Source organism: Pteropus vampyrus, unplaced genomic scaffold (assembly GCF_000151845.1).
Source record: "Pteropus vampyrus isolate Shadow unplaced genomic scaffold, Pvam_2.0 Scaffold72, whole genome shotgun sequence".
Taxonomy (NCBI): domain Eukaryota; kingdom Metazoa; phylum Chordata; class Mammalia; order Chiroptera; family Pteropodidae; genus Pteropus; species Pteropus vampyrus.
In genome coordinates this window covers 4127235-4136986 of record NW_011888853.1, presented here as the reverse complement: position 1 = coordinate 4136986, position 9752 = coordinate 4127235, and the positions used below count along the sequence as shown (strand labels likewise).

Genomic DNA, 9752 nt, shown 5'->3' with positions numbered 1-9752 from the left:
GAGCTGGCCTGCCACCAGGGCCTGGGCCACCCCTGTGACCCGACACCACCGTGCCGTCTTCCCCGGCAGCTCTGGTCATCACACTTGGGTCGGCGTCCTGTGGCCACCGTAACGGAGGCCCACAAACTGGGTGGCTGCAAACAGTGGAGGTTTATTCCCTCACAGTCCTGGAGGCCAGAAGGCCAAGGCCCAGGCCGCAGGAGGTCTGGTCCCTTCTGCATTCTGCAGGTCCAAGGGAGGATCAGTCCCAGGTCTCTCTCCCCAGTTCTGGTGGCCCCAGGCTGTCCTTGGTGCCCCCTGGGATGTGGATGCCTCACTCTGATCTCTGCCTCTGTCACGTGGTCCCCGCTCTGTGCGTGTCTCTGTGTCCCAACTTCCCTCTTGTCATTGGGACCAGTCATTGGCTTAGGGCTACCGTAACGCAGGATGATGTCATCTCGAGGTCCATAACTTGATTCCATCTGCAAAGGCCCCTTTTCCAAATCTGGTCGCATTCACGGGACACGTCTTTTGAGGGGCCACCGTGCCGCCCACTCGGTTTTCAGGGTGGGCGGCAGCTAAGGCAAGAGAGTGGAAACGAACTTAGGGCAGAAGCTGCTAAGACATGGGGCGGGGGCCGGGGACGACAGGAAGGAGGTGAGATCGTGGGGCGCTCAGGGGACACCCAGTAGGGTGGTGAGAGAGCCGGAGGTCAGCAGGTGAGCAGAGGCGGGGACCTTCAGCCCCTGCACTTCCTGGGGCTCTGTGCTGGAGAAGAGGCCCAGGGGCCCAGAGAGACAGAGCAGCCCTTGCGTCCCGGAGGGGGACAAGCAGCAGGGCTCCGGGGCTTGACAGGCCAGTGGCCTCTCAGGGCAGGGCAGGGCAGGGGCCCGCCAAGACCTGGGGCGGGAAAGCCACGCGTCCCGCGTTTGTCTCCGGGTGCGCATTTCAGGTCCAAGCCGGCACGTGTGATGGCATGCACTGCGTGACTCTGACCGAGGCAAACGTAAGCTCGACATACACGCCTTCAAAACAGTCCGGGTACAGACTCGCAAATGGGTCTTCGTTCCGAAGACTGGCTGTACCCGGGATCCAGTTCTTAACTGTGCCAGGCACTGGGGCACCATGTCGCTCACAGATGTCGATTGTGTAAAGGTTCGCTCTGTCGCCCTGGAGTGTTGGGGGTGCCAGGGAGCTAAGCTTTCTAGCCCTCAGCTCTCTGTCCCGACAGAGGTCAGTGAGGAACAGATTGCTCAGAACCGAGTGGATGCAGAGGAAGGCGTGCATGTCAGGCTGCGGGTGGCAGGCGGGCTGTGTTTGGTGGCCTGAGCTCCCTGCGTATGCTTTGAGCATCCTGGAAATGACACGCTCCCCGAGCCAAGGGGGAGCTGGATGCTACTTAGGTCTTTTGCGGGCTCTGTGGACCAGGTTGCCTTCTGTGAGCGTTACAAGTATCAGCCCGGATGGCCTCTGAAATGGGCGTGGCTGCCATCGGTCCCGTGTACGGATGAGGAGCCGGGGACCCAGACATGCAGAGAGCCTGTCTAAGGCCACTGCTGGCCCCAGTGAAACTGGTTCAAGCCTGGGCAGCTGGCTCTGGTGTCCGCAGACTCACTGTCGTGGGGGCCACCTCTCTGCGGCCCGCTCCGGGGCTGGGGGGTGCCAGACGGTGCCGCATGGCTCCTCGGGGTTGCCTGTTGTATTGGTTTGCATTCTTCCACTGAACGTGACAAATGCAGCTCAAGCCAGTGGAAGCAAGGACAAAAAAATCTGTTGGCTCGATCCACCAATGCATGCTTCAGGCATGGCTGGATCTGGGAGTCCAGATGCTGTCCCAGCTCCTCCCCTCTCTCCCCTCCTCAGCTCTCCCGCCCTCGCGTTAGCTTCCCTTTGGGGTAGCAAGGGTGGCTCCCAGCTGTTCTGGGGTTATAGCGCCTCCGCAGCTGGAATATCAGGAAAGCGTACGCCCCAGCACCCCGCGCCTTCAGCAGACTCTGATGGTCTGCATCACCAGGCAGGCACAGCAGGACCACGGGGAGGCGCCGGCAGGCGGTCACCGGGCGGAGAGACGCCGGCGGTCCGCACGGCGGCCCCGTCCTCAGTCAGCGCCCGCTTGTCTCCGCAGGGTGGTGAGCAGCTGGCTGGAGCGGCGCAAGGTGCAGTCCGAGAAGGCGAACCTGATGATCTTGTTCGACAAGTACCTGCCCATGTGCCTGGACAAGCTGCGCTTCGGCTTCAAGAAGATCACGCCCGTGCCCGAGATCACCATCATCCACATGGTCCTGTACCTGCTCGAGTGCCTCCTCACGGAGAAGAACACGCCGGCCGACTCCCCCAAGGAGCTGTACGAGCTCTACTTCGTGTTCGCCTGCTTCTGGGCCTTCGGCGGGGCCATGTTCCAGGACCAGGTGGGCCCGGCCGCCCGCCCCGCCCTCCGGGCCCCCCTCGCTCAGCCGCCCTTCTCACGGCTCGGCTCGGGCTTTCCCACAGCTCGTGGACTATCGCGTCGAGTTCAGCAAATGGTGGATCAATGAATTCAAGACGATTAAGTTCCCCTCGCAGGGGACCATCTTTGACTACTACCTGGACCCTGACACCAAGAAATTCCTGCCCTGGACGGACAAGGTGCCCTCCTTTGAGCTGGACCCCGACATCCCACTGCAGGTAACCGCCCAGGAGCGGGGACGACCCACGGCGACTTCGGAGCAGCACCCGGCGTCCCAGGCCCCGCCGTGGACCGGGCGTGCAAACACAGCCGGTGTTCGGCTGTAGGGCCCCCTAAGTAAAACGGGGCTCACGAGCAATTCGGGTGTGCACGCGGTTGGCCGGAGGGGGACGCTGGAGTCGCATCCGTCCCTCCGAGAGTCACGGCTCTGCCCGCCCCGCCCGTCCGCCCCACGCAGGCCTCGCTGGTGCACACCACAGAAACCATCCGCATCCGCTACTTCATGGACCTGCTCATGGCGAAGTCGTGGCCTGTGATGCTGGTGGGGAACGCGGGGACCGGCAAGTCGGTGCTGATGGGGGACAAGCTGGAGAGCCTGAACACCGACGACTACCTGGTGCAGGCCGTACCCTTCAACTTCTACACGACCTCGGCCATGCTGCAGGGTGGGCCGCGGTGCATGGGGCGCCGGGCACGGGGCTGCAGGGTGAGGTCGAGGACCAGGGCGGGCCCTCGCAGCCCGGCCCGGACACACCAGCCACATGGCTGCTCCCCCCGCAACCCCCGTCCCCACAGACCCGGGGACGTGCCCCTCCATTTCCACACCCACCCGTGCGCTGCTGGCGGCCAACCCGCTCCCTTCTCCCTCCTCCAGGGGTCCTCGAGAAGCCGCTGGAGAAGAAATCGGGGAGGAACTACGGGCCGCCAGGCACCAAGAAGCTGATCTACTTCATTGACGACATGAACATGCCCGAGGTGGACAAGTACGGGACGGTGGCCCCCCACACCCTCATCCGGCAGCACATGGACCACAAGCACTGGTGAGCCTGCGCGTGGGCGGCGGGGGGCAAGACGGGGCCTCAGCTGGACGGGCTGGACCACGTCATCTCCCCTCCGGCATTCCACGAGCCTGCCCTGGGCTGGGACCTGGGGACATGAGCAGTTCCGAGGAGGCAGGAGCAGTTACGGGGGGAGGGGAGATCGCTGAGGGAACTCCTGCTGCCCCTATGACCACGGGGCGCCCAGGGGCCGGCTCACAGACATTGCTGGGGGCGCGGCACCACAGCACGAAGCTGGAGGCTGAGTTGGGACTGGCCACGGGCTGGACCTTGGAGGGAGAGCATCTGGGGGCAGCAGATGCCATGTGCAGAGACCCCGTGGCAAAGGGCGTGTGGCCTGTGGAGCCAGAGGGGCTGGGGTGACTGGTGTGAGTGAGCCAGCCGAGAGGGTGTCAGGGCGGCCGCAGCCGGACCCAGAACCCACAGCCACCAGACAGAGCGCAGACTTTGTCCGGTAACAGGGGGCCAAGGGTGGCAAGATCAGACGTTCCAAACCTGCGGGTTGGAAAGATCTGACGTTCAATGTGCTTAAAACACGGTGATGACCTGGCAAGTAGCACAGGTCAAATCTGGGGGTTCCGAGGCCAGAAGAACCCTAGAAACCCCGTCAGAAGCCAGTCGGTGGGTGAGCAGAGCCTGCCCCTCACCGCCGAGAACTAGAGGCACGCAGGGGTTAAGTGGTCGCTCGCCGTCACAGCCCTAACAAGTGTCGGAGCTGGAGGGCACGCTCACTGGAGGTCACGCCCACATTTGTCTGACTCCATTGCCCGCCTTCTTCCCCACCGCACGGCGCCTACTCCCCGAGCTCACGTCACGGCCGTGGGAGCCCAGCGAGGACGGCCATGGTGTGCCGCAGGCCGTAGTCGGCGCGGGGATTAGGGGAGGCGCTCGGGGGTCTGCTCTGAGCAGGGCCTGAGGACCCGGGAGGGCTGTGGGAGGCACGGCCAGGGCCCAGGCCAGCAGGAGCAGGAGAGGAACCATGAGGGCTGCAGGACGATCCGCCGTGAGCCCTCAGTCACACAGGCCCCTGGCCCCACGCCCTCGAAATGGGTTCGCCGGGTCCCAGGTCCTCACGGGGAGGCACTGAAGAAGCCCTCGGGAACATCAGACGAAGGTGGCCCCACGGCTGGTAGGGCAGGTGGGTGTTTACTGGCTATTTCAGCACGTGGAGGAGACGGCGGCCCGGGACCCCGCCTGCCACGTGGCCTGCAGACGGGGAAACTGCCGAGTTGACAGCAGGACGCGGGGGGCACGCCCCCGGCCCGGGGGAGGCGCGGGCGGGAAGGGCTTCTCGAACACAGATTCCAAAAGCGTAAGCCAGAAGGCCACAACTCGATGGCTTCGATCCACATCAGTCAGGGAGCACTGTTGGTGGGAGACCCCGCCCCGCGAGGGATGGCCGCAATGCGGAGGCGACGGCGTGGCACGGGACGCTCACGGGGCTCACGCCGACGGTGGGCGCACGTGAGGCGTTTCCGTAAATGGAAGGAACGGCGGGAACCCCCACCAGAAACACGCACGACGGGGGAGAGCCCCAAAGGCGCGGGCACGAGCGAGGGCGTGCGAGCCCCACGCCCCCTTCGACCGCGTCCGAGCCCTCGGGAGCGTGCCGCAGTGCGTCGGCCTCGAGGAGGCTGTTGGGCCCGTTCGCTCACCACCGTCATCCCCGGTCACAGGGCCACCGCGGGCGGTGGCAAGCCGGTGCCGGACTCGCGCCTTCTCCGTGCGTCTCGGTCTCGTGACGGCCCCCTGTGCCCGTGGGACTCCTGAGGCAGCAGAGGCTGATGGACTCGCCCGGAGTCCTGAGGCCGCTAAGTGGACAGCTGGAGCATAGACCCCGCCCTGCGCCCCCAGCTACTGAGCCGCCGCCCGCTTTAGAATTTTTCTTGAGAGCGTGAAGTGAAATTGGCTGTTTCACGTATAATAGATATTTATTGCGCTGGGTTTTTTTCTAGCCACGTTTGAGGCATTGCCGGGCCGGGAGTTTGGGGGTGGGGTGAGGAGGGGCGGAACGCCAATGCTGGTCTCCCCATGCAGGTATGACCGGCAGAAGCTGACGCTGAAGGAGGTCCACAACTGCCAGTATGTGGCCTGCATGAACCCCACCTCGGGGTCCTTCACCATCGACCCCCGACTTCAGGTAACCTGTCATCAGACACCCTTCTGCGGCTGCCGAGGGTTGGGGGCCGTTTGGGCAAATGAGAATAAAAGCCTGGATTTGGGACGTCAGGGCTGCAGGCTGACACTCGGGAGAGCTCCCTAATCTTTCAGACGTGGCAGGAAGTTGCAGGGGACCCCAAAGGGCTGCCAGATCCAGCAAATGAAAATACAGACACCAGTCAAGTCTGGATGTCGGGTGGACAACAAATATTTGTTCAGTATCAGCATGTCCCACACAATGCCTGGGACAGGCAGGCTGTCCTGGAGTGTCCGCAGCCCTGAGCAGGCAGAAGCTCACCTGCGGACAATCAAGACGGGTGGCCGCCTGGGCCACAGACCCAGGCCTGGGCTCAGAGACACCCTTTCGCCTCCCACAGAATTTTTCTTGAGAGCTTGAAGTACATTTGGCTGTTTCAGATAGAGTCACTATTTCATGGGATTGTACCTCATACAAGGCACGAGGACAAAAAGTGGCCGTCCTGGCTGTGCTCACAGACATCAGGGGGTGGGGACAGAGTCTGCACCCAGGAAGGCGGCCCGGCCACAGACAGGTCCCCAGGAGGGGCCTGATGGGGCTTCGCGGTTGCTCCGCACAGCGCCACTTCTGCGTGTTTGCCGTGAGTTTCCCGGGCCAGGAGGCCCTCACGACCATCTACAGCACCATCCTGTCCCAGCACCTGGCCTATCGCTCCGCCCCCATGGTGGTTCAGAAGATGAGCAACCAGCTGGTGGCCTCGGCCCTGGGTAAGCCGGCCAGCCTTCTCCCCCTCATGTCCGTAAAATCTACTGCTCTACGGAGCCGACGGCTTCTTCCTCTTCTCCCCTGGTAAATATTTTATTTATACTTTCCAATCAATATTTTTTAAACAATGGTATGTTTCGACAGGAGATGCGAAGTCCAGTTGCTGCAGGGGGAGGAGCGGATAAGAAATTGAGTGTGTAGGAATGGTTTACCCATCACGAGGACAGCAGTTTTCTCACTTAAATTGTCACCAGTTCATAGCCCGTTTGCTTCAGAAACTCTCTCTTAAGCTTTGCACTTCCCGAGGCCATTAAGGGTGCATAAGAATCGGTGTGTCTCTTTCTTGTAACAGCCCTGCACCAGAAAGTCACAGCCACGTTTCTTCCCACGGCCATTAAGTTTCATTACATCTTCAACCTCAGGGACCTGTCCAATATTTTCCAGGTACTGCTCTTTTAGCTCTATGTCATGCCACCTTGTGGCCAGTTCCTTGACCCATAAGCACTCTCCTCTTCTGCTGCTCTCAGGAGAGAAAACAAAGTGACCTGTGTGCTGATGACAGTGATGATGATGATGGTGACGGTGATGATGATGGTGATGGTGACAATGACAATGACGGTGATGATGATGGTGACGGTGATGATAGTAATAGTGATGGTGATGATGACGGTGATGATGGTGATGACGATGACAATGACGGTGATGGTGATGATGGTGGTGATGGTGATGACAGTTTTGATGGTGATGGTGATGGTGATGGTGGTGATGATGACAATGGTGATGGTGGTGGTGATGATGATGATGATGATGATAGTGATGGTGATGGTGATGGTGATGACCGTTTTGATGGTGATGGTGATGATGGTGATGATGATGGTGATGGTGGTGATTGTGGTGATGGTGATGATGGTGGTGATGGTGATGACCGTTTTGATGGTGATGGTGGTGATGGTGGTGATGGTGATAATGGTGGTGATGGTGGTGATGACGATGACAATGATGGTGATGGTGGTGATGATGATGATGGTGATGGTGATGGTGATGATGGTGGTGATGGTGATGATGATGGTGATGGTGATGATGATGATGATGGTGATGGTGATGATGATGATGATGGTGATGGTGGTGATGACGATGACAATGACGGTGATGGTGGTGATGATGATGATGGTGATGGTGATGATGATGATGATGGTGATGATGATGATGATGGTGATGGTGATGATGGTGATGATGGTAATGGTGATGATGATGGTGATGGTGGTTATGATGGTGGTGATGATAGTTTTGATGGTGACGGTGATGATGGTGGTGATGGTGGTGCTGATAGTGATATTTCTTCTTATTTACTGACTGTTTAATCTGAGTCGGGCACTAGGTTTGGCTACTTACACCCCAATTTTCTCCTCCAAACAGCATGTCGTACATCTAAGGATGTCTAAGGTTCAGGGAGGTTAAGTCATACCTGCCTTCTCTCACTCCAAGAGTCAGCTCACCTGTCATGCCCTCAAGAGGCCCCCTCCTCCTCCCCAGGCTCATTTCGCTGCCCCCGTCTATGTCATTCATAACACATCGCAGTGATTGTTTTGTTCGCCTGCTTGCATCTACTAGAATGCAAACTCCGTGAAGGCAGGGTCTGCCTTGTTACCACTGTGTCCCCAGAGCCCAGAAAAGTGCCTGGAAAATAATAGACCCTCAGCAAGCACCTGCTGAACTTGCCAGGTCACTCGGCTGCTAAATGGCTGAGCCAGGACTGGACATGTTGGCTGCAGAGCCCAAGCAGGAGCCTACTGCTCGGCGGCCTTCAATGGTCTGGTTCCCCTAGGATCAGCCTCCTCTGTCCCTTGTCCACCCTCCATCCCACTAGAGGATGAAGCCCCTGCCCTTGTCTCGTGAGGACAATTCCCCCCACACCTCTCCAGCCTCCAGCTGCCAGGGTCTGTGTGGGCTTGGCAGTCGGCGGCTTCCTTGGCCCCGAGCCGCAGCGGCGTGGCCCGCTCCCCGGGGAAGCGGCGGCTTTCTCGCCTGACCTACACACAGCCCTGGTCTTGCCGTGTATGACCTCCCTGCGCCTGGGGCAGGGGCTCTTGTTCTCCACAGCCGAGATCCTGAGAACCCCACTGGACCTCGTCCGCCTCTGGCTGCACGAAGCCGAGAGGGTGTATGGCGACAAAATGGTCGATGAGAAGGACCAGGAAACGTTGCGCAGGGTCACCATGGCGTCCACCAAGAAATTCTTCGACGTACGTCAGGCCACCGGGTCCCTCTGCTGAGCCCGGCAGTGCCCTAATCAGGCAGTGTCCGGGCCGCGAGCGACCCCAGCCCTCCTGGAGGAGCCCCCCATGTGGGGGTGGGAAGGGCCACGTGGAGTCCCACACAGGTGTGGGTCCGAGCAAGAAGGAATTGACCCCTCAGTGGGTCCCCGTGTGCTGACCCCCTCTCTATCCACTTGGGGTGGAGAAAGGCCCCGCCCAATAAAAGACAGGATAGAAAGTACAGAAATAGACATAAAATGCGTATTAGACACAAGGAAAAGACCTTACATTTATGTGACTGGAGCCAATGAAAAAAGGAGAGCGTGAGACTCAGCCAGTATCTTAAGGGATAATGGCCAATGGACAAAGGTCAGTGCCCTCTGCTGTCTCACGTTTTCTAAGTGGATTCGGGTTTTTGGACTGTCAGCTTATTCCTCACGTGGCGGGGATTAGACCATCCCACCAGGTAGATTTGCCCAGGGCCACAGGGCCCCTGACAGCAGCGGCTTGGGCCCCTGGGGACCTGGCCTGGCCCAGAGCACATGGCAAGGTTTTGGGGCCGCGGATAATGCTAGAAGTGTCTTGTCTCCTATCAACAGGACCTTGGCGATGAGCTCTTATTCGCCAGACCAAACATCTTTTGCCACTTCGCTCAAGGGGTCGGCGAGGCCAAATACCTCCCGGTCACCGACGTGGCTCACCTGAACAAGCTCCTAGTGGACGTCCTGGACAGTTACAACGAGGTCAACGCGGTCATGAACTTGGTAGGCGGTGCTCGCCCCGACAGCGTGAGTGAGGGCCTGCACGCGGGCCCCCTCTCTTGTCACCTCGACATGCTCCGGGCCACACGGCCCGTGGCGGATACCGCCGGGGGCTGCCGGGGACCGCAGGGGACCGCAGGGCGTGGGAGGCAAGTCCACACGTGGCGGGGAAGCTGACGTGCGCCCGGCTGGTGCAGGTGCTGTTTGAGGACGCCGTGGCACACATCTGCAGGATCAACCGAATCCTGGAGGCCCCCCGTGGGAACGCCCTGCTGGTGGGCGTGGGCGGCAGCGGCAAGCAGAGCCTCTCGCGCCTGGCCGCCTACATCAGTTCTCTGGAGGTGTTCCAGA

The 9752-nt window shown here is 60.3% G+C and overlaps 1 protein-coding gene across 1 annotated transcript in view; it reads left to right on the top strand.

The window, feature by feature from the left end:
* Window positions 1-9752, top strand: part of DNAH17 (dynein axonemal heavy chain 17) — a 140822-nt gene that overhangs the window by 76847 nt on the left and 54223 nt on the right. The window contains exons 45-54 of the mRNA XM_023531633.1: window positions 932-985; window positions 1863-2387; window positions 2470-2643; window positions 2883-3090; window positions 3300-3465; window positions 5521-5623; window positions 6240-6387; window positions 6738-6829; window positions 8467-8628; window positions 9240-9404. Coding sequence (XP_023387401.1) covers window positions 932-985; window positions 1863-2387; window positions 2470-2643; window positions 2883-3090; window positions 3300-3465; window positions 5521-5623; window positions 6240-6387; window positions 6738-6829; window positions 8467-8628; window positions 9240-9404 — 1797 coding nt within the window. The remainder of the gene's footprint in view (window positions 1-931; window positions 986-1862; window positions 2388-2469; window positions 2644-2882; window positions 3091-3299; window positions 3466-5520; window positions 5624-6239; window positions 6388-6737; window positions 6830-8466; window positions 8629-9239; window positions 9405-9752) is intronic.